The 24,381-nt window shown below is 40.0% G+C and overlaps 1 protein-coding gene across 1 annotated transcript in view; it reads left to right on the forward strand.

Moving 5' to 3' along the window:
* KIF13A (kinesin family member 13A) overlaps positions 1–24,381 on the forward strand; it is a 189,279-nt gene that overhangs the window by 104,216 nt on the left and 60,682 nt on the right. Inside the window, 5 exon segments of the mRNA XM_046639429.1 lie at positions 7,766–7,858; positions 8,796–8,976; positions 11,864–11,951; positions 14,219–14,353; positions 15,051–15,163. Coding sequence (XP_046495385.1) covers positions 7,766–7,858; positions 8,796–8,976; positions 11,864–11,951; positions 14,219–14,353; positions 15,051–15,163 — 610 coding nt within the window.

Here is a 24,381-nt window from a genome sequence, read left to right on the forward strand (position 1 = left end):
ATGGCACACGTCTACGGTTGATTAAAACTTAAATCTGGTGTCACCAAGTCAAGCCTTAAAGCTTTAGTTCCTTTATCTGAACTCTGTAGTCTTTGGTTATTTAACTTAAACCAGGTTTAAAGTCACTACATGACAGTTTCTGAGAGTTGCACTGTTTGGAGAGGGATTTGCTCAAACCTTGTCCAGCTTCAGCATTCCTCACCCTTCAGGTGCGTGTGAAGAACCTGCCTGGTCCTGCACTGTCCAGGTGCCCTGATTTGGAGCTGGGCCACCTGCCAAGTCCAGACTCATCAAAATCGCTATGGCTGTCAGCCCTGTTTAGAAGTGGAAAAACACCCTCACAAATGAGCCAGCCCAAGAATTCCAAGCCATAAATATTGAGCTTAACCATTTTTTTTTTCACTCTAACTCCAGTGAGAAAAGAGATGAGGAAAAGAAGGAAAACTGGAGACTCTGTTTAATGTGATAAAATTATTGATTATGTTAAAATCTTGAATACTCTTCCATGTAGCTACTTTAGAAAAATGAGAACTATTCTCTGCATGTCATGTCCAGCCTTATATTGCATACTTAGTATTTTATTCGGTTGTGATCTATATGAGTCTACCTTGTTTAATGCAGATTATAAATAAGACAGGGTTATGCCCTCCCATTTTGTTCTCCCATTTCTTAGAACATAGCCCACTGTGATTGTCTGACCCTGCATCTTTCAGTAGTCACATGTTAGGCGTATGAATGATAGGTGTATCTTCCCTTCCATCCCTAGTTTGTCGTCTTCTGTGCTTTGCTATCAGGGCCCTGCTGTAGAGAGAGAATTACCTCGGTTACTCAGCTCCCAGTGCACACATGCAGCAGCTTTGAGTGCATTGCTGCTATTCCCAGTAGGGACAGATTATACACAAGTATGGAGACTCAGGGTGTTAGCTTTTCAAAGGCTATCGTGTGTGACTCAGAGTTGGGTGGATCAGGTCTATGACTGCAGAAATTCCATTCAGGAGCCATCTCTACTGTTCTGACATTGTGTTATGGGTTGCCTTGGGCATGCTTATGTTTTAAGACTTGTCCACATGGTTATAGGAAGTCTAATCATACACCCCACAGAGGAAATTGGCACCTTGGTCACGGTTCTTAACAAGCGAGGTCAGGTTTGCCCTGTGGAGTCCCTGTACAAGGCTTGCGGAGCTGACAGCTGCAGGGTGGCTGCCGCCTCTCTGGCATCCTTCCGCCAAAAAGCCACAAGGCTTTGGGGTTTGACAGCATTGTGGTTTGCTCAGTTTGTCTGGGGTAGAAACAAATACTCATAGATCCTCCTGCTGCTCACAGGACTTCTAAACTTTCCCTTATGGGCTGGTGTGTGTTCCCCTAGACAAACATCACTTGACTCTATTTGAGTGTGGAACGGTACTTGAGAAACATTTAGGGTATGGATATTGCATTTTCTGTGGATCCCTGATTCCCACTATCCAGCATAAACAGCTCCTTTTTTTGTGAACTGAGCTTCAAAAAACAGTTGGCAAGTCATTTTTTCCTATGCCGAGAAAGGGGACTGCTGTGTTTAAAAAATAGAAACAAACAAAGCAAAAAACCCTTCTCAATCTTTGAGATAAACCAAACTCTCCTCAATAGACCATATAAGGGTCTTTGATATTTAATATTTTTCTCTCTCCTCGAGTGAAGTACAGCCAGTGTTTGTGTGTCATGGAGAGCTGGTTCTGTTCAGGAGGACAGGAGTCTGTATGAAGAGTCTACAGTGCATCTTTAGGCTTTGCTGGACAGTCTGGCCTTTTTTATGGTAGTTTCTTACTGAGCCAGTGGTGCCCTGAAAGTCTCCAGATCAAAGAATTGATTAAGTATAACCCCAGCCAGGGATTCATAGGGTAAAAACACCAGAACAGAAAACTAAAGGGAACACTACAGATCACATTTCTATTCACAATTTTATTAATATGACTTATTATGTTGGTTTTTCTCCCCCTGTACCTTCTGAGATATCTTAATGTCGTAAAAGAATGGTAAATATCTTTCCTCCACTGGACTTCCTGGGTTGGCATATCCTGACCCAAATAATGATACTGTTTCTCCTTCCTCTCTTCATCATGACCCCCGTGCCCTCCCCTCCACACCAATACACACGCACACACCACCACGTAGACACTTGTTCACACACACACACACACACACTCCTGTCATGTGTGAGGGTACACCACCATTATATTTGGTCAGTGGAATTTTAAAAGTGAGATCTCTAAGGGAACTAGAGAAATAGCAATAAATGATTCCTTTGAATTTTTTTTCCAGGAACGAGTATCCTTTCTTTTATCTTTGAAACTGGATTGCCTCACAGAATTGTTACGAAGATGGAGGAACTATTTTAAGGAAAAATAATTAGATGATTACTTCCTTCTTTACACCCAAATTAATTATGGTTGATTAAAGATTTAAGAGATGATATTAATAATGGATATTGACTAAAATATATTCTAGACTTATAATGGCCAGGCTCTGTGGCAAGTGCTTTACCTATAATGCCTTTTAAATTATACCAGCAACCCAGTAAGGGAGCAACTATTATTTCTGTTTTACTAATGAAGAAACTGAGAACTTGCCCAAGGTTACACAGCTGGAGTTCAGATTTGACAATAAAAGTGTAAAAAAACAAAAACAATAAAACTAAAAGAAAATATAAGTGAATACCTATATAATTTGGGGTAATAATAAACCAAAAGGAGTTGGAAGTATAACATATACCATAGGCGAAAATCATAAAGGAAAAGATGAAAAAAGATTTGAATATGAAAGACCAAAAGCTTTTGTATGACAAAGAACAACATAAGACTGAAAGGTAAATGACAGACTGGGAAAAAGTATTTACAACATGATAGACCAAAGGTTAATGTCCTTGACATATGATGAGCATGTTTAATAAGTAAAAAATCAGTGAGTAAACCAAATGATTTGTAACAATAAACATAGGACCCAAATAACCAATTTACTTAAGAATAAATACAAAAGGAGCAATAAACGAAGAAAAGGAAAATTTTAGTTTAACAAGAGTTTTTTTTTTTATTAATCAAAACCAAGAAGAATGATAATAGCCAGTGTTCTTGAGGGTGTAGAAAAAAGGACTCATGCATTGCTAGAGGACTTAGTAATTTGATTTTTTTGAGTTTTGCTTAGTAAAGTCAATAGAGAAAGTACACAAAGATAAATATTTAAGGATAAACATTGCAGAAAAAAGCAAAAGGAAATAAACTGAATATCCATAGTAGGGAACTGATTGCATCAGTTAAGCATATAATGGAAAGCTAAGCAGGTATTTTAAAAAAAGGTTTATGTTGTTATAACTTTGTAGAGATGGGAAAATGTTCATTATTTCTTGCCTGAAAAGAGAATAAATTTCTTTTGAGACATGAAGCCATAGTGATAAATGTATTCCAGTTTCTCTAGAATCCAGTCTTTCTTAGATTTTTAAAAATACCTGAGCTTTACAATATTCCTTATATTTATATTCCTTATATTTATCCTTTTATAAATTGTGCTTCATGATAGCTATTTAAGGATGGAAAGGAGAAAAATTCTTTCCAGAAACACAGTATAGTTGTTTTCTGTTCTTTCATCTTCCATTTTGTTTCCCAGAATCTTTTTATTTCCTAGTTATAACTAAAACTTTATTAAATATGATAAATTTCAATTATATTCTGTCAAGCATAACTGTAAATATCTAAAAGAACTTGACTTTTTGGAAAGCATATGTATATATTTGGTGGAAATCAGAGACACTGATTTATTTTTTTCAGTCACATATCTTTTAATGCCCAGGAGGTTTCTGTGGGTGTAAGTAAAAGTGTAATCTGTAATTTTTATCAAAATTATCCAATTAGTAGATACACATTATGTTGACATGTCTATCTACACTCCAGTGCCTTATTTAACAAAGGCTACTGTAGTCTTCAGGGTCTCATTAGAATTTCAAAAATAGTCATACTTTAGCCAAAGTGTAACCTCTAATACAACTAAATATTTCCTTTTAAGTTCGACAGAAAATATTTTGGTGCTTTAACCATCATTAATGAAAAAAGGGGCCCCGAATTAACTACACTTCAATCTGAAGACAGCAGTGTCAACATAGGGATAATTCAGTAAATAAGAATGCCTACTGTGTGCCAGGCACTCTGCTAAGATGTAACAACTCCTGATTTCAAAGGAGCTCACCATCCAATGGCAGAGACAAACATGGAGAAAAAATAGTGTGATGTGATAAGTTCTGGGAGTTTGTCAAAAAAAAAAAAAAGTACCTTGGAGAACAGAGTGGGAGTAACTGATTCCCCGTGTCATGCAGCGTGAGTCACTGATTATGGATGGGCATCAACCTTAACATTCAGGAGTAAGTACAGACAGATCCAGGCCCTGCCCCTCACTGGTGGGATGATCTTGGGCAAATGACGTACCCTTTCAGAGCCCCAGTCTCCTTATGAATCACAGTCTGTACCTACTGTACTGGAGTATTGCAAGGATTCAATGGTATAAAATATGTAAAGGGCGTTGCAAACAAGGCAGTTGATAAAAATTAATTCTCTTCTTTCTTCTTAGTAGCATAAATAATAAAAGTATATAAGTTAAATAGATTAAGTCATATCCCATTTGTTGTTTGCAATAATTTGGATGTAGGCTAAACTGAAATTTATTCTTGTATTTTCATATCCTGGAGAATTCTTTGATCATTTGGTTTATTTTTCATGCAATTTTAGTATACTTATTCTGGGTTGGGTTTTTTTCACTTTACATATCATAAACCTATTTCATATGGCTTTTTTTTTTTTTTTGAGGAAGATTAGCCCTGAGCTAACATCTGCTGCCAATGCTCCTCTTTTTGCTGAGGAAGACTGGCCTTGAGCTCACATCCATGCCCATCTTCCTCTACTTTTTATATGTGGGATGCCTACCACAGCATGGCTTGCCAAGCGGTGCCACGTCTGCACCCGAGATCTGAACTGGCGAACCCTAGGCCGCTGAAGCGGAAAGTGTGCACTTAACCACTGCACCACTAGGCCGGCCCCTCATGTAGCTTTATAGCATTCGTTCTTGTTTTTTTCAGCTAATGATCTTTAGTTTAAAAGGCCATCCCTACTTAGGAAAAAGATACATTGTGATTTGCTATTGAAAGAACATTGAGAAAATTATTCCTCGTAATTCCAGCTTACTCAGTATGAGGAGCAGAAACCAAAAATATTGTATTTCACTACCTGCTATAGGAACAGATAGAAATTCTGGATTGGTTAACGACTTCAGGCTCTGTGTAGTCCTGGTAAAAGCTCTTTGACCAAAGTAACTCTCTGCAGTTGAGTCCTTTCATCAACTCAAGCCTTTGTTTTCTGTCGAGTTACTAAATATGAATTGAAATCATGAATTACGGTCAGGATGTTTGACCTAGCCAAGTCTTAAAGCATGTTGTCCCCACCCTCACCCATCTGCCAGCGGGGCTGGTTGACCAGTGTGGAAGATCAAACGGGGTTGTTCTGTTCATCTGCTTGTGCCAGGAGACAGTGCTTTTGGAATGCCTTCCAGTGGCACTTGGGTCTGGCTGAGGACCACTATCAGTTCTCACAAGCCTGAGCAAAGGCTGTGTTTAATTCCTGATCTCCTGCACTGCAGGGCTCAGCTCCAGATCTAAGGCCTGCCTTTTGGCATGGGCCTTGGGAATACATGTGAAATAAGGAAGGTCCTTGAGAAAACTTAGGAGAAAAAACTACTGATGTGTATGAAAGGATCAAGAGCAGGATGGGCCAGATATTTTCTTAGTGAATGCAAGACTCCGTCATACTTACCTATAACATAAAAGCAATTTTGAAAGTGTGTGTTTAGTGAATAATAATTTCGACAATACGTTATTCTTCTCAGAGTGTGTGTGTATGCACACATACACACACATCTTTAGGTAGTCTTCACAACTAACCCGTGTATTTAGGAAAGCCTCTTACGGTTACACCCTTTTAAAAAATCCACATATCCCGCCAACATGTTTTGAATACCTCTTAGGTACCAGGCTCTGTGCTAGATGTTAGAAGTCAGAAATAAAGTTTTATAAATTTGGTATATTTTCTTCGAATGCATTTAGTTTACTGTAGCACCCATAGATATCACACACACACACACACACACACACACACACACACACAGACATAAGTTTTCCCCTTGTGTGTACAGTCTGAAGGTGACTTTTCTTTTACTCAATGTTTTTGAATTCTAGCGTAGTTTACACATATAGATTTGTTTTGTTTTTTTACATGGTTTTTGACATTCCATCATATAGAATAGTCACATTTTACTTATCCACTCCCTTCCTAACAGACGTTTTACTTGACTCCACCTTACAGTACCACAAGTAATGCTGCCATGAACATCTTATTACACAAGGGTCCCTTGTGGAAGTGTCTGCAGGGTGGCTGCCTCCCAGTGGGTCGGAGGGTGTGGGCATGTTCCTGTTTATGAGTGCCATGAGGTTGTCCTTCAGAATGGCTGCATTTGTTTATTCTCCCACCAGCATCTTACGAAAACAAGTATTTCCTCAATCCAGCTGTATTTGATGTTGTCAGAATTTTATTTTTTGCCAACCTAATGGTTGACAGGATTATTTCTTGTTTCGTGCTTACACATTTTGGAGAGTCCCATCCTGCAACCATGCTGTGCCAGAGTATAACAAGGGACTGCCAAGACCAGATCCAACTTTGCATGAAACAAAAACATACACCCAAAAGCGTATGTTGTGTTGCGTTATTTCCAAGTGTACAAGGAATTTTCATGTAGGATAAAAAGGTTAAACAGACTCATTCTGTCAGCAAACATTTCCTAAGCATTTGGACTAGGCACTAGGATTACAAAGGTCAACAGATTATAGTCTCTGACATCAATCAGGGTTCTCGTTTCCATGGAGGAAAGAGGTACTTAAAGCTGTAGGTTCTGCAAATGCTGTGGCAGCGAGTGTTCTAAGGACTATAAGAGAACAGAGGGAGAAGAATATCATTTTAATTCTCTTAATGATAGAGAATGGATGTTAGAAAGTCACCAATTTCAAAAGGTAGTAAATGTCACCTTCAGTGTTTAAAAAGATGTTCACACCTTTACTTTTCAGCCGGACGCTACCGTAGTATATATACATGACAGAACACTCCCAAGAGCTCGGTAAGCTGTAGACAGGCTCACGGAAGAGAACTTCTCCCTGAACACCCCGTGGGAACACAGGTGAGAGGTGCCTGTGCTCAGCACATCACCTCCACCAGCAATGAACAGTTTCTCAGCACTAGGCATGTGCTCAGCACCGTGCTAGGTGCAGAGGTGCAGGCACATACCACAATGTGTGTGACATGGTTCCTGCTCATTGGAAGCTCACAATCCAGATGGGGAAATAAAACAACTTATGTTTAATGACATTTTGATACTAACTCATGAGAAGAAACATAACCAAATTTAAACAGTGCTTCCATATGGCCCACTGACAATAGAAAGGAAACTTTAATGCCTAGACAAATGTCTTAGAGGGAAATAATGAATAGAATCATAAATTGGTCCAGGTACTGAGCTATAGTTTAGAAGAGTAAATAAAATTGCATATGGTAAGCTCTTAATATATAACCCTACACATAGTAGGCACGCAGTACACTTTTAACATCTTTTTGGATTGAGAGACTATTGTTAATAACTGGGACTTATTAATACAAATATGTCAAGAAAAATCTTTTTTTTAGTTTTTTATTTTTTTGTGTTTTAGGTCAAGAAGTGGTTTTCAAGTGCCTTGGAGAAGGAATTCTTGAAAAAGCCTTTCAGGGTTATAATGCGTGCATTTTTGCATATGGACAGACAGGTAAGTAGCTGCTTTTATATATAGTCAGTGATATTAAATATGCATTTCTTAAAACAGAAACAGAAAGCACTTTGGGAAGCGACAGAAAAATGCTTCTGACTTTGTGGGTTTAACTGAATTAGATGATCAAAAGTAACCTTCTTTTTGAAGGTTCAACAGTTTCAGTACTTGAGTAATTTCAGTGTTAATGAGCAAAGCTAGTTTCAAACTATTAAGTGTCATTTTCCTAAACTATAGTTTTAACCTGTATTTGAACTAGAACAATAATTACCAGTTTCTCCGTATAAACGTTATGGTAAGAAACTATAGAAAAACCCAGATTATCATCCTATATAGAGGACTTTTCACAAAGATACAAGAGTGAGGAAAGATTATTAAACCTAGGCTCGTGGCACAGTTGGTTGAAAAAACGTACTAGTGGCTCAGCCATTAACACTGAGCCACCATTATTTCAACTTAAAGTGGAAGTAAATCAATAAATCAACAATACTGCCCATTGTCAATCACAGGACAACTGGGAGACTCAGGCAAGAGAATATATAGCAAAGCACTGTCACAAGTATAAAATATTTGGGGGTAAAATACTGTTCATGATACTTGATAATGTATAGTTGATATTTACTATACATACTTTTAAAGATTATGGATTTTTAGTGGTTAGATTTATACACATCCATCTGTAAATGAGCTGCCCTCAAGATCTTGCCCTGAGAGTTAAACTGGAGGCTGTGAGTGTAATGGAAAGAACAGCACCCATGTTGTCCGAGGGCCGGGGTTTGAGGGCGAAGTTTGCCACTTGTGCTGTGTGGCCATGGCTGATAAATGTAGAACACTTGTATGGTTGAAGCATACAACTTGGTTGTATGCGTTACGTGGTTGAAGCATTACATTTCGCTTCCTCTTTTATCCTCCTTTCTTTCTGCTTCCTCTTCTCCAGGCTCAGGAAAATCCTTCTCCATGATGGGCAATGCTGAGCAGCTGGGCCTTATTCCAAGGCTCTGCTGTGCTTTATTTAAAAGGATCTCTCTGGAGCAAAATGAGTCACAGACTTTTAAAGTCGAAGTATCCTATATGGAAATTTATAATGAAAAAGTTCGGGATCTTTTAGACCCCAAAGGGTAAGTTAGTGGTTGAAATTAAGATTGTAATAGGGGTAATAATTTCGAATGATCCTAAAGTTAAAACTGCAAGTGAATATATTTTTTTGAGCCCTTGGTTACTACTCTGGTTTTGGTTAATTTACTGAGAAATCATCAGCTTCTCAAAGCCTGTTGGTATACTCAGTATTCATTGTTTATCCTATGTTCATGTATAAAGTTCTTCCATATGCAATTTAGAAAGATGTTTTTACTATCGATATTATTTTGCCCCCATAATTTATTCATAAACACTGAGTTAGAATGGCACATTGGGGGCCAGCCCGGTGGCATAGTGGTTAAGTTCGTGCATTCCGCTTCTGCAACCCAGGGTTCACAGGTTCAGATCCTAGCTGCAGACATACACACTGCTCATCAAGCCGTGCTATGGTGGCATCCCACATACAAAATGGCACAGCTCAGGGACAATCTTCCTCAAGCAAAAAGTGGAAGATTGGCAACAGATGTTAGCTCAGGGCCAATCTTCCTCACAAAGAAAAAAAAAGGAATGACACATTGGTCCTTCCATATTTGTTGGAAAGCAACACCTCTAAATTGGAGGTAAAGTAGTTGAAGGATTGAAACAACACAGCCTAAGCAACTCATTCTCTCTGGGGTGAGCATTGGAATCACGTGAAAGGCTTTTTAAGGCTATACTGGCCTAAGCCACATCCGTAGAGGCTATGATTCAGTAGGACCGGCGGAAACCCAGGTATCTGTATTTTTTAAGAACTAAGTGATAATAAAAAGCAGGTCAGTTTGATTTATAGTGATAGGAGAGGGCCATGTACTTTCTTTTTTTAATTAAAAATTTTTTTACTGATTTAAAAATAACATTTATAAAAAATTTAGAAAATAGGTAAAATGTAAGGAGATAGAAACGACCTTTCATTCTACCACTCAAAAATAAACTGTTAGTACTTTAGTGCATTTTGATCCTATGTTTCAAGTCTATGATGTGTGTATGTTTGTGTGTCTGAGTTGAGGTCATTCTCTAAGTACAATTCAGTATCCTGAATTTTTTTATGTAACATAATGAACTCTTTCTCGTGTCATTAAAAAATATTTTGAAATGCTTTTAGCAGCTGTATAATCAAGGATATAATCAAAGGTATAAGATCAAAATTATGGGTGGCAAGGAAGGGACCAAATCACAGGAAATGTTTATATTTAAAGTTGTTAACTATGTAATGCATATGAAAGACCATTTATAGTACCTGTAAGCTGTAAAGAATAATAAAATCAACGACTGCCCTACTCAGCATTTGGGTTAATAAATGGAATATCCCATTCCATTCCCTACCCCTCCCCAGAGTAACTACTATTATGAATTTTGTGTTTCTCATTATCCTCCTCTTTAGAGTTTACACGTAATTTTGCACAATTTTTAACTTTGTGCAATGACATCATAGTATATTTGTCCTTGGGTGGCTTGCTATTTTTCCCCTCAATGACTCATCCGTTCTGCTATATGAAGTAATGCGTTAATTTTTACTGCTCTTTAGTATTCCATTGTATGATTAATCCATAATTTGTTTATCCCACCGCCTGTCATTTGTGCGGTTTCCACTTGTTAGCACTACAGTGCTGCTCTGAGCCTCTTTGTACGGTTCTCCTGGGGTACAAATGCAGGAGTTTCTAGGGAATACATCAGGAGTGGAATTGTGGGTCACCAGATACTGATTCTTCAACTTTATTAGGTACTGCCAAACTGTTTTCCAAAGTGGTTGTACCACTTTACACTCCCACCAGCAGTGTACAAGAATTCCAGATGTTAGACACCATCTCCAGCACTTGATACTGTGCTGGATTTAGGTTTTTTGCACATGAATAGCGTTAAAGAATCTGGTTATGCAAGTGAAGTGGGCTGAGTTCTGGATCCTGTGCATCAAAGCATCTCTCTGGAAGATGTGCATTTGGTCTGCCCCTGTTTAGGTCCAGCAGAATCGCTCACTGTCACACTGAATTCTTCATTCTTAAAGTTAGTATAGGCTACTTTGTTAGGGTTATTGCAAGATTAAGTCAAATAACTTAAAAGTTCTTAGGGAACAATGCCGAGACTTTGGGAAGTACCCAGTGATTCTTAGCTCCTTTTTTCCATGCCAAGCATTGACTCTTGATTTGAAAGGTGATTAATATCTGATGCTGTGAAAAAGGTGACATACACAGTATGGTCATAATATATGTAGCTTTGCTTTTAATCTCAGTTATCTATTGATGAGCTGTTCAAATGGGTTCCAAACCAGGTTTGCTATTTAGAAATCCAAAAGAGCCCTAAAATCTTCACGAGCACAGTCAGTTCTAAACAGAGGATGAACGTCAGTGACTACAAACAATTGCTGTGCTGTAATATCACTTTCTGTATAAAATTGTCAGCCCAGAAGTGGCATAAATCAATGCAGACTTGAAAAAGTAAATTAAAACACTCTAATATTGTTCACTACTTGGTCAAAACTTTAAGACATTATTTACTGAGAATGTGCCTATTTATAAAATAGCCTTAAGGTTAAATTCAGTTCTGGCATGTTCTTTGCTGCTTTTTCTTTCTTTTTTTTCCTCCTATGTGAAAGTGAAGTTCATCTACTAAAGTGAGTTAGCCTAACCTAGTATTCTATGTGCTGGCTGTTTTGTTTGGGAGTAGAAATAGAATTTTTTAAATAGTAAGTTCCTTTAAATAGAATTCAGAGTATAAAAGACATTCCTCGTAAGGAATGCTGTTTTGCTAATCCAAATAAAGTAGCTTTTAGAATATTTTTGATCATTAAAAAAATTCTTTTGAAATTGCAATATTAGTTACTGAGTGCTGAAAAAGAAAAAAAGCTTCCAGGTTTGGTCTGATTCATTCATTTCTTTTTCCTTCCTCCCAAAGGAGTAGACAGTCTCTGAAAGTTCGCGAGCATAAAGTTTTGGGACCGTATGTAGATGGTTTATCCCAACTGGCTGTCACTAGCTTTGAGGTAAGTGTCATTTTTAAAAAATGTCATTACAGGGCTGGCCCCATAGCCTATGGTTAAGTTTGGCACACTCGGCTTCAGCGACCCAGGTTTGGTTCCTTGGTGTGGACCTACACCACTTGTCAATAGCCACGTGGTGGTGGCAACCCACATACAAAATAGAGGAAGATTGGCACAGATGTTAGCATGGGGCGAATCTTCCTCAGCAAAAAAAAAAAAAAAAAAAGTCATTAAAAAACTGGCAGTAAACTAAAATGTGTAAATACTGTTGAATATATTTTTATCCAAGTACTTTATAGCATATTGATACCATTCATGATCTCAGAAACCCAGTATCAACACCCCCAAACAGAAAGAAAGGGCTTTTAATCACACTTTGCAACCTACTTTATTGTGAAAATTTTACAGTGTGGCTGTACAGAGAGGCTGAGAGGTTTTGCAGTTGCTGAATATTTTCACTAATACCACTCTGTTGAAACTACTCTCCCTTGGGTTGCCAGTGATGTCCTTGTTGACAAATCTGGACAAATGTGAACAGTATTTGGTAGTTAATTCAACCCCTTCTTTTTGATAGGATTTCCTGCCTTAGTTCCCATTACTTTTTCTTTAAGGTATGCTTTTTGGTTTTTGGTGAGGAGGATTGGCCCTGAGCTAACATCTGTTGCTGATCTTCCTCTTTTTTTTCCCTCCCCAAAGACCCAGCACATAGGTGTATATCCTAGTTGTAAGTTGTTCTAGTTCTTGTATGTGGGATGACGCCACAGCATGGCTTGACGAGCAGTGCTGTGTTGGTGCCCAGGATCTAAACCAGTGAACCCCAGAGCTGGAACACATGAACTTAACCACTCAGCCAAGGGGCCAGGCCCCAATTTTTTTTTTTTTTTTTTTTTTTGAGGAAGATCAGCACTGAGCTAACATCTGCCACCAATCCTCTTTTTTTCTGAGGAAGACTGGCTCTGAGCTAACATCCATGCCCATCTTCCTCTATTTCATGTGGGACACCTACCACAGCATGGTCTGACAAGCAGTGCATAGGTCTGCACCCGGGATCCGAACCGGGAAACCCTGGGCCACTGAAGCGGAACATGTGAACTTAACTGCTGCTCCCCCAGGCTGGTCCCCTAGCCCCCAATTTCCATTACTTTTTGCTCTTCTGGTTGTTTTATTTTTCTGAACGGCTCCTCCATTGGCTGACCTGTTTCCTTTTCCTACTCCTTGATTTTTATGCCTTCTTATGTCCTGACTCGATGCTTTGCCCTTATTTTTATTGTCATTGCTTTGGAAATCTCATAAAACAAACTGCTGTCTGTTGCTGAAGAATGCCGATGAAAGAATGGGTGAATCCATCCCTATACTTAGTTGGGCTCTCTCTGTGTTGTGGCTGTCCCGTCATCACCTCAGACTCAGTAGGACTCAAATTAGTCTATGAGGTAACTCTCTAGATGTTTAAAGGAAGACGTTTTTAGTATTGCTCACATCAGAAATAGAGTGCAGTCGTCACTTTAGACACATGGAAATTCTGAAATGAACGGAGACTTCTCTGGCATAAAGGTGCTGAGTCAGCACATTTGCTAAAGTGCCAGGTTCGTAGAGCAGTGTGGTTGGGGTCAGTGTCCATTTCATCCTGTCACTTATTACTGAGAGCTAGGGAGCTTGTGATTTGCGTCCCAGCTCTGCCTCTTACTCAATGTGGGGAAAGTTATTTCACTTCCATGAACTTCAGTGTCCTTGAGTGTGAAATCAGGGAAATACTTCTATTATAAGCTTCGTTCATCAAATGTTGTATAAGAGCCCATAGGTTCCAGGTGTTCTAAGACAGGTGTACAAAGATGAATAAGGAAAATCCCATGTTCTTAGAGAGTCATGGTGTTGGAGGAGGAAGGCAAATAAGCAAGCAGTAGATAGCTATACAGTGTTGTTAAGCACGGCAGGAGAGTTAGAATAAAATTAGGTAAGTGCCATTATTGAGGATCTGCAGTGCTCAATAAATATTAGCTCTTTTCTGCCCTAGGAACTTGCAAAGGCAAAAACAGGTACTTAACAGAGAAAGAAGACAATTGTGGGATGGAGAGAACGGAATAAACATCTCATACACTAGAAAGCACTGAGGGAAGCTCAAACCAAGCTCAATGGAGGAGAGGCAGGGAGGTTTTTATGGAGGGGTGGTGACGAAGGCATCAGAGGGATCATAATGAATACGTACCCCTGGTGGGCAGGACTGTGTTCTTGTGTTTTATGCTTGTAATTCTTTTCTTATGCTTTGCCTCTAGGATATTGAGTCACTGATGTCTGAGGGAAATAAGTCTCGGACGGTAGCTGCAACCAACATGAATGAAGAAAGTAGCCGCTCCCATGCCGTGTTCAACATCATAATCACACAGACGCTCTATGACCTGCAGTCTGGGGTGAGGGATTGGGTGGAACCTTTAGGGGCGTAAAAGAACTCAAGACACCTGCATGGGCGGAGGGTTTCATGCTTGGATTCAGTTGCTGAGAATTTTATGCCCACTCTTCTACTTACTAGATGAGCTACTTTGCTTAAATTATTTAATTTATTAGGTCTTCCTTTATGTGTAACTTTTCTTTAAAAATTGGTGTTCTTGTGTCAACTCCCTAAAGAGTGTGATGATGTCACCATACAGCTTTTAATATGTATCCTTTCGTACTGAAATTCTCCTAAAAACAACTGAGTCTACCTCACAGTCGTGAAAGGGACATTAAAGAGGAAACCACAACAGTTCACCTAAAGAGCACTTTTGTAAAAGAAGAGGAATTTGACCTGAATGTGCAGGAATCCTCATGTCTTAGTATTTCCTCATAGACACATAAAATCTCCAGCTTTCTGACTATGTTCTGGAAAGTCGCATGTACTTGCCTCCCAGCTGCAAAGTAAAATGCTCCTTTGCCACACCAGTTCAAATTTTGATGATGAAATTGCTAATCCAAATAACTCTCGTTGTTTAAAATCTTCTCGAGAAGTTTGCCTTGTTGTAGAAGGATTGCTACTCAGGTTACTGTCACTTGTAGTGCTGATGTACATGTGGTTATCTGTGTGGTTTTTGCATTCATGTGTGTTGTTTCTCTCTTGTTTCCTACAACCAGAACTCAGGAGAGAAAGTCAGTAAGGTCAGCTTGGTAGACCTGGCGGGTAGTGAAAGAGTGTCTAAGACAGGAGCTGCTGGAGAGCGACTGAAAGAAGGCAGCAACATTAACAAGTAAGGTGGCTGGTGCAATTCCAGAGTTACACTGGAGCCTGCATTCTTGTGTGTGTGGGGGGACTTGTCGCGTTATAAGGGGTCAGATGGTTCTGATCACAGATGTTCAGAGTCTGCATAGCTTTAGTCAACTGGGTTGAAGAAAAACAACAGCCTGCCCCTATTGAGATGCATGAGGTTTATTTAAGTCAAGCTACGTGGTGCAGCCCTGCTCAAACATTGTACAAACACTTCATGCACCATAGCATATAGTGTGGTAGGTGAGTGCAAATCACACGTTTGTAAATCAAATCATATCTTAAATTAACTGGAGGAGCTTACTCGGAAAAGAAAATCTGCTTTGAATCCTTTTGTAAGGCTAATACTGTTTAAGCATCAATACATCAAATAAATTGAACAGTTATTGAATAGGTGCCATACTGAAATCTCACTCGGCCTTGAGTGCCTATAGTGTGCCCAGTGATGCAGTGAAGGCTGAAAGAGAGCAGAGTGGTGCAGGATGTGTAGGAGTTTGCCAGGTAGGCAAAGGAGATGGAGGCATTTCACGTGGAGAGTGTAGCAAAGGCCCAGACAAATGAGCTTCTTGTTCTTTGCAGAAATGTGGTATCCCCAGGAGTGCTTGATATGGAAAAGCAAGTCTCTCCACTTTCCAGCATGAGCAGGAGCAGGGTTTGCATTTAAGAGTGTGCACTCAAGCCAGAGGGCCCAGACTTACTCCTGCCTCCACCACTTACTAGCTGTACATGTGTCATGGACATGAGATTTCACCTCTCTGTGCTTCATTTTTCTCATCTGTAAAATGAGGATAATAATATTACCTACTTCATAGAACTGTTTGGGATTAAATGCTCATAATGTGCTTAGAACAATGCCTGGCACGTAGTATGGACTGAATAAATATTAATGGTTGTAGCTATTATTTTTATAATCTGTGTAAACAGCATAATTGTCATTATTCCAAATTCAGCAGAAAGTAGTTTAGTTTGTACTTGTAATATTTTCCTGTTGAGACATAATAACTTGGGATTCTGTTTAGGACAGAAGATGACAAGAGGTAATATCTTCAGGAACACGGTGCAGCTTGCATTTTAAAATGATATTAGCACATTATAATTTTAATATACAAAAGTTTAAAATTAGAAGTAAAATATTGTCCCCTCTATCAGATGGCCACAGCCTCACTCACTGCACAGGCCACTGCTCTAAGGAGTTAATCTTCCAGGCATCCTGTCTCCCGCTCTCACAACAAAGGATTTTGCTATAATTCATGACAAAGCATTGTAGGAGCCCAGGCTGGCACTACAGCTTTCCTGCCTTCCGAAATGCACTCAAGAACCAGGGTGAGGGAGCAGAAATTGGGAATATGAGGGAGCAGGTACCAAAGAAAAGATTCTCACCCCTCCTGCAGATTTGTTTACTGGTGCTAAACCATGCCAGCCCATGGCCCACTGGCTGGGCTTGTGGGAAACGCTGGAAATTCTGTGCTGTGAATTTGTGGGAATTTAGAGAGTGGCTGGCCTTGGTGTGTAAGGACCCCTAACTTTTATTGACCTCTTGCTATGTGCCAGGCGCTATTCTGAAAGCTCTGTATGTATTAAGTCACCTGATCCTCACATCAGCACTGTAAGATGGGTCTATTATCCCCATTTGACAGGTGAGGAAACCAAAGCAGAGAGCGGTTAAATAATGTGTCTAAGATCACAGAGCTCTAAGACGGTGCCAGAGGTCTGCACAACTGTCTTAGAGACCTTCATAGAGATAAGAGGCCCACGACCCCTTACCTGGGATTCCAAAATCCAAACGCTCTGTAAACCAAGTGCTTTCTTCTCAAAATTGGCTCCTGGGCTAACAAGTGTTGCCAATCTGTTTTTTTCCTGCTTTATCTCCCCAAGTCCCCCCTGTACATAGTTGTATATCTTAGTTGCAAGTCCTTCTAGTTGTGGGATGTGGGACGCTGCCTCAACATGGCCTGACGAGCAGTGCCATGTCGGCGCCCAGGATCTGAACCCCGGGCCGCCGCAGCGGAGCGTGCAAACTTAACCACTCGGCCACGGAGCCGGCCCCCCAAGTGCTTTATTCTTTTTCTTCACAGCTCACTTGTTGGTAAACCCTCCCTTGAACTCTCATGAGGCTATCTCTAGTCTTTACCTACATTTATAGTCTTTACTTTCTCATTTAGTGTGACCTTTTATAAGTTTAGCTGTAGAAATGTTTATATATATTACTGTGGGGTGCTGTCCCAGAGTCCACTGGAGGTCATGAGTAGTGTATGCACTGAACTTCCTAAAATCCAAAATATTCTGAATTTCGAGACACATGTGGTACCAAGGATTTCAGATAAGAGAGATGGACCTGCGTTTTTTTTGATCCACTTAGAAAATATGTTGTTGAACGCTGACTAGGCAGAAGACCAGAGGGATGAGTAAGATGAGACCCTGGCCTTGGGAAGTTCAAGGTGCAGTGGGGAAGGAAGACCTTTGGAGGCGTGGCATGAATACATTGTGACATAGAAGCTTATACACAGGGTGCGGTGGGAACACAGTGACGGCACAGCTGGGAGCTTCAAGGGAGGGCTTCCTAGAGGAGATACTGGAGTTTCTTAGTTACAGAAACTACCTGCGTGAACTTTCTGTGTCTCAGTTTCCTCAGCTGTAAAATGTGGATGAGGAAACAACCCTATGGGTAGAGCTGTTACGGGGATTAAATTAGTTACTGTTTGTAAAGTGCTTAGAACAGTGCCTAGCACATAGGAAGCTCTATGTAAGTGTGAACTAACAAGGTAAAATAAACAGTAAGTTGACACTGCTGCCTGATAGTTCCACAAATGGCTTTTTAAGCCTTAAAATCAGTGCCCAGTTGAGTGCTAAAATTAAAGAAATCTCTAACATGTTTCATAAGCTTCCTCTCGGCCTCCTATTTGGGCTTCCTTTGATGGAACATTAATAATCCTCTTAAGCAGACCTGTCAGGGACTTCACACAGACATTAGTGCCTGCTTAATGGGCTGTGGATTTAGGGGCTTCATCTCTCCTTAAGCTCTTAAGAGCTTTAAAGCACACATTATTCCTCCATTTGGAGAGCTAAGGCACTGTGTGGCTGCACTGCCATGGCCTGGTCAGGGCTTGGAGGTAGAGGTCGTCTGTAGACCGTCTTCACGGGGGAACACCTCTGGAAAGTCAGTCTGCCGCTCCACCTGTCTACTGAGAGTGGGATGAGGAAGCCCTTCTCTGCTGCTGGAGGCTGGCTGGTTCAGCTTCTGTGAGAACTCAGATCAGGGAACACTCTCTTACCCCTAGGAATGTCATTGAAAGCAGTTCCATTTTATTCTCAGCAGTGGCCAATCGTTAAATGCGAACAGTGTTCATCTAACGAGTATCATTCGCAGTCTCATTTCCATTTCAATTACCGTGGTTAATAATAAAGTATATACTAAACATTTCTAATTGAAATAAGTGGGTGCTACTGAACACTCGTTCTAGGGACTTAATGTATGTTACTCCTAGGATTCTGTTGTGTAATTCAGGTTATAATAACTTATAAGCTTAATGTTTCTAATGTTTCATGTGACTCAGTCCTCCCTTTTTTTCTCCTTAAGTGCTTTCCGTGACTCTTGTTCATTTCCTCTCAGAAACCTCACTTAAATATGGGTACTGCCTGAATAACCAAACATGCACTTGTACCTAGGCAGAATAAAAATGGCCTGCTTCTGTCCATCATTCAAGGGCGGGCAGGGGTCCTTGTTAATTTACCACTTGTACATTGCAGGGTCCACATGTGTGGAAAAAACCCTGAATAAACGTCTTTGCATCTAACATGAGAGACCCACGGAGGACAGGGCAAAAATCTGTTCCTTTTGATGCAGTAGCTGTATCTTTGGGGGCATGTGACATTGTTTACCTCAGTGTTTCCCAAAGCATTTTTGTGAAATACTAGTTCCTCAAGTGGCTCTGGGAAGAAAGGCATCCCTGACAAATAATTTTGAGAAACCCTACTTATAAACCTTCCTTTGGCAGGTCACAGTGCTCAAAGCTCTGAGAAGTCCTGCAGTAATGAATCCCATGTAACTTTATCATTCCCTGAACTTATTTGATGACAGAATTCTAGGTATAACATATGTTAAATCTCCAGAACAAATGTTCAGAAGAACCTATTTTGGGAAATGTTAGTATATACTTTTTTATTACAACACAGCAACTGAAATGGAAATGAGACTGGGGATGATACTCGTTAGGTGAACATTATTTGAGTTTAATGATTTGCATCAGCCACTGGAAGACGGGTGGTGAATGGAAATGAGGCCTGTACTGTAGGCTGAACAGGTTTTTTCCTCTCCTGTCATGTGATGGTACTGCCCTTTCCTCATATTGTGCCTCACATATTCTTTGCATTTCTCCTTTACTGTTAAGAGTGAGGACTTACTGGGGAAGCATACTAAATTCAGGTCCGCTAGCTTCATCATCTCTCAACTGATTCTTTAAAAGCCAAGGGTTGCATTCTGCTGTAAGCAACAGAAACCAGCTACAGTGACAACCAAATGATGTGTTCATTGTCCCCACTCAAGAAGTCCAGAGACTGGTACAGCATCTCAGAAAAGCTGTCAGGCACACAGCCCTACTAACCTTAGTGTGTGTGTGTGTTGTCCCCATGTCCTCAAGATGGCTCTACCATTCCAGGCATTGTGTCCATATCTGTGTTCCAAACAAGAAGGGGAAAGGAGGAAGGCAAAGGACCACTGGCTTCTGTCAGCTGAATATGTACCTTTTCTGTCAGGAGGACAATAGCTTTCTTGGAAGCCCCTCCCCGTCCTGTCTCCCTACATCTCATCTCTGTGTTTCATGACTTCCCTGAGCTGCAGAGGACTCTGGGAAATGGAGTTTTTAGCAGGACATGTGCTTCCTACTAAAACCAGGGTTCTGTTAGCAAATAAGAAGAGGAAAATAGATATTGGGCCAGCATCTACAGAGTGGACTAAAACCATTATTGAATTAGTCCTTTTTAGAAAGAGGTCTGTGTTCTGTTCTTCAGTGTATTCTAGACTCAGTCTCACTCGGCAGATACTTACTGAGTGCTTTCTGCAGTCCAGGCACAGTAATTGCATGGAAGAATGTGTATAGCCTACAATGGTCACTGCCCTCAAGGTGATCACAATATAAAAAGAGGTAGACAAATACGTATACAGCTTAATAAAGTTTAATAAGTACTAACGATCTTAGAAAAAGATCATTGGAAAATTAGGAAAAATAATATATTTGAAATCCATCCTAGAGAGTACAAATCACTCACATCACATCATATCCACTCCTAAGGGAAGGAATCTGGTGGTTAGAGTTTCAAGGGAAGCTGTGTAGTTTGGAGGAAGGTGCAGAAAAGCAAAAAAAAAAAAAAAAAGGTTGAATTATGCCTATCTTCTTCTCATTGATTGTGTTTATTGAAGCAGCTTTTATTTTGTTTTTCATCCTCCCAAGTTTTCTTTCTTTTTGATCCAAATTCTCCATTGTTATAAATAGGTCGATTTTTGAAAATTTCAATCTTAAAGCATGGCTACCTGTTTATAAATGTTATCCCCTAGCCTAACTTCCTTCCTCTCCAGTCAAGCCCTCCTATCCTTCTCCCCACCCCAGCCCAAGAGCTTGTGGTAGGAGCTTCCTCACCATCTCTACCTCCAGTAGGTTCGAGGAAGGAGTAGCACTTTGGTAGAATTAGAAAGATTCCTGGAATAACTTTTTCAGCCTCTAAAATTGGCCAAAAAAAAACCCCCAAAACCCCTCCCACCCTGTTCTGGATGCCTGTGAGCTGCCCATTTGCCTCCAGCATGAGAAGACAGTGCAAGCAGGATCCATAATTGGTGATTTTATGATATTGTTAAGCTCCCTGGGCATAAAATTCTCATTGACATTTGTAATCCTATTATTGTTCAATTTTCACACGTTGAACTTTCAGACAGTTTTTAGGAATCTAGAAGCCCCTGGATCATTGCTTCTGAGTGGAACCTAGAAGGGAGGGATGGCATGGAGTCCTTCTGGGTGACCTGGTTATGTCTCACTTATCATGGAGTCCCAGTCACCCTGCAATTCGTTCCTTTTTGTTCCAAGGGGACCCTAACAGGTTTAGATAAGTTCTTGTTTTGAATGTGTGCGCATTAAGTAAAAGGGTGTGGCTGCTGCTAATGATGAGCTTCTCTAACTGAATAAGTTATAGGGCAAAGTACACACAGAAACTGGAGTCGTATAACCATTTCCGTCCAGCTCCACCCCTCTGCTGAGTCTGACACGTGCTGTACTGGGCTCGCAGAGTGCACATCCAACAGTGAACAGTCACAGCACTCTGTCACCTTTTTCCATTTTCTCTCAAAGCACTAATTTGATTTTATGTGTCATTGTTTAAGAGGACCAGAAACTTACCCTTTTTACCCCTTGCACTGTCAAATTAGAAAATATAAGTAGTTGCCATAAGACAGGGTAAAATCTTGTCTCAGTGAAAAATCCATGACAACCCCAAAACATGTTTTCATATGAAGGACCCCTGTTAACTTTATAGTTGCTAATATTGACTTTTGAGTCACTGAGCTCTTTATAGTTTCTGTGAATTTCTGCTTCATTTGGGTAACAAAAATCTAGGATCGTTTAAAGAATTGTTTCCAATTGAAATTTTTTTTTTTTAAAGATGGGCGCCTGAGCTAACAACTGTTGCCAATCTTTTTTTTTTTCTCTCCAAAGCCCTCTAATATATAGTTATATATTCTAGTTGCGAGTGCCTCTGGTTGTGCCATGTGGGACACCCCTCAGCATGGTCTGACGAGCAGTGCTGTGTCCACGCCCAGAATCCAAACCAGCAAAACCAGGGCCGCCAAAGTGGAGTGTGCGAACTTGACCACTCGGCCACAGGGCTGGCCCCTGAAAATTTTATTTCAATAGTTGCAAAATGTGAAAAATGCCCTATATTTTATATTAAAGCAGAAATGTGTTTGTGCCTTATATCAAACTCCTACTTTCCTCTATTTCTTACGTATCGCATGCAATTTTCTTTCTTAAAATTGTTACCTTTGGGAGGAGTGACTGGAACTTGCTGAATTTTTTTTAAACAGCTGTATTGAGAAATAATTCACATGCTATGTAGTTTACCATTTTAAAGTGTATAATTCAGTAGCTTTATTATATTCAAAGTTGTGCAACCATCACCACAATCTAATTTTAAAACGTTTTTTCATCACCCCCCAAAAGAAACCATGTGTCCAAGTCATTTCCCATTTACCCTACCCTCTGCCCTAGGCAACCACTACCTCTGTCTCTATATATAGATTTGCCTATTCTGGATATTTCATATAAATGAAATCAAATAATCTGTGCTATATTATTTTCCTAGTGTTTTGGTGGCAGATTACCACAAACTGGGTTGCTTGAAAGAACAGAAATTTATTTTCTTACAGTTCTGGAGGTCAGAAGTCCAGAATCAAGGAATCATTGGGGTTTATTCTTTCTTTAGGACTCAAGGGAAAATGTATTCCATGCATCTCTCCTAGCTGTTGGTGGTTGCTGGCATTCCTTGGCTTGTAGATGCATCACTCCAGTCTCTGTCTCCATCTTCACATGGTGTTCTCCCTGTGTGTCTTCACGTGGCCTTCTTACAAGGACACGAGTCACTGGTTAGAGCCCTCCCTAAGCCAATATGATCTCATCTTAACTAGTTACATCTGCAGGGATCCTATTTCCAAATAAGGTCACATTCTGAGGTTCTAGTGAGCATGAATTTTGGGGGACACTATTCAGCCCTGGACAGTGGCCTTTCATGTTTGGCTTCTTTCACTTAGCACAATTTTTCAAGGTTCATCCATGTTATAGCATGCATTAGAACTTCATTACTCTTTTTGGCCAACTAATATTCCACAGTGGGGGCGTACCACATTTTATTCATTCCCTCCATCATTTGATGGACATTTGGGTTGATTCTACATTTCAGTTATTGTGAATATGCTGCTATGAAAATTCTTGTACAGGTTTTTGTGTGGACATATGTTTTCATTTCTCTTGGATTTGTTTAACTTTTAAATCTGTCAATTACAATACATATTTATGTCACTTTGTAGTAATGGCTGTTTTGAAAATTCTCATTCATTTTCTGCCTCTTCAATTTGCTTTGTATTTCAATAACTTTTCAGTGACTCATTGTTGGGGAATTTTGTTTTGTGGGAAATATGCTTTCTTTCCTTTCAACTCATTTAATGGAAATCTGCTAACATTAGAAAGCTATCTAGTCTTGCGCTTGCTAACCTCTGGTTCCTTGCTGATTTATGCCCTTCCTTGTTTTCATATATTAAGTAGTAACATTTGATTTTTTAAAACTATTTAGAAAGCATGTTCTCTTTGTGGTATCATGTAACTTTCTTTGCAATCCTGTGAGATCTCTTGAGGCTGCTCTTTTCTGGCTGCTAAAATTGGGATCCAGTTGATTTCCTTTTAGAAGACCAATTAGGGCTTAACTGACACAAGAGGATGTGCTTCATCCCTCAATACCACAAATCTGTTGTTTCTACGGCGCTTTTTTTGCCAGGTGCAGAGAACATCTATTAACCACCAGGGAAGGCTCATTAGCGTAGGCCAGTGCTTCTCAAACTCTGGCCTGCGTCAGAATCACCTGGATGGCTTGTTAAATCACAGATTGCTGGGTCCCACTGTAAGTGTCTAATTAAGTAAGTCTGAGGTGGGGCCTGAGAATGTGCATTTCTAACAAGGTCCCAAGTGATGCTGATGCTGCTGGTCCCAGCACCCCATTTTGAGAATCATGGGTCTAGACAACTAAAAGTGTTTACCATTTTGGATATCGTTCAACCAGGGCGTCTCAAAATTTAGTATGCCCATGTATCACCTGGAGGTACCTTTAACTGGCTCTGATTCAGTAGGCCTGGGGAGGCTTCCGAGATTGTAGGTTTCTAACCAGCGCTCAGATGATTTCAGTGCTGCTTCGTGTAGCAGGGGTTGAAACAGTGGCCATATGCCGTCCTCTGCTTGGGTAGTTCTTTGTTTTTGTACAACTGTAATAACTCTACATTGAAATAAACTTGCCAGCTTTAAGCTGATGAACAGGATGTACCTTGTAATGTGTAATGGAAGAGGGGTCTCCAAGTTACTTGGTTATTCTGGGAAACAAAGTCGGAGGCTGAATGGTCCACATTAGACCCAAAGAGTAAATAAATGGTTCAGACTTTTAACATAATATTTGGAG

Source organism: Equus quagga, chromosome 15 (assembly GCF_021613505.1).
Source record: "Equus quagga isolate Etosha38 chromosome 15, UCLA_HA_Equagga_1.0, whole genome shotgun sequence".
Lineage (NCBI taxonomy): Eukaryota > Metazoa > Chordata > Mammalia > Perissodactyla > Equidae > Equus > Equus quagga.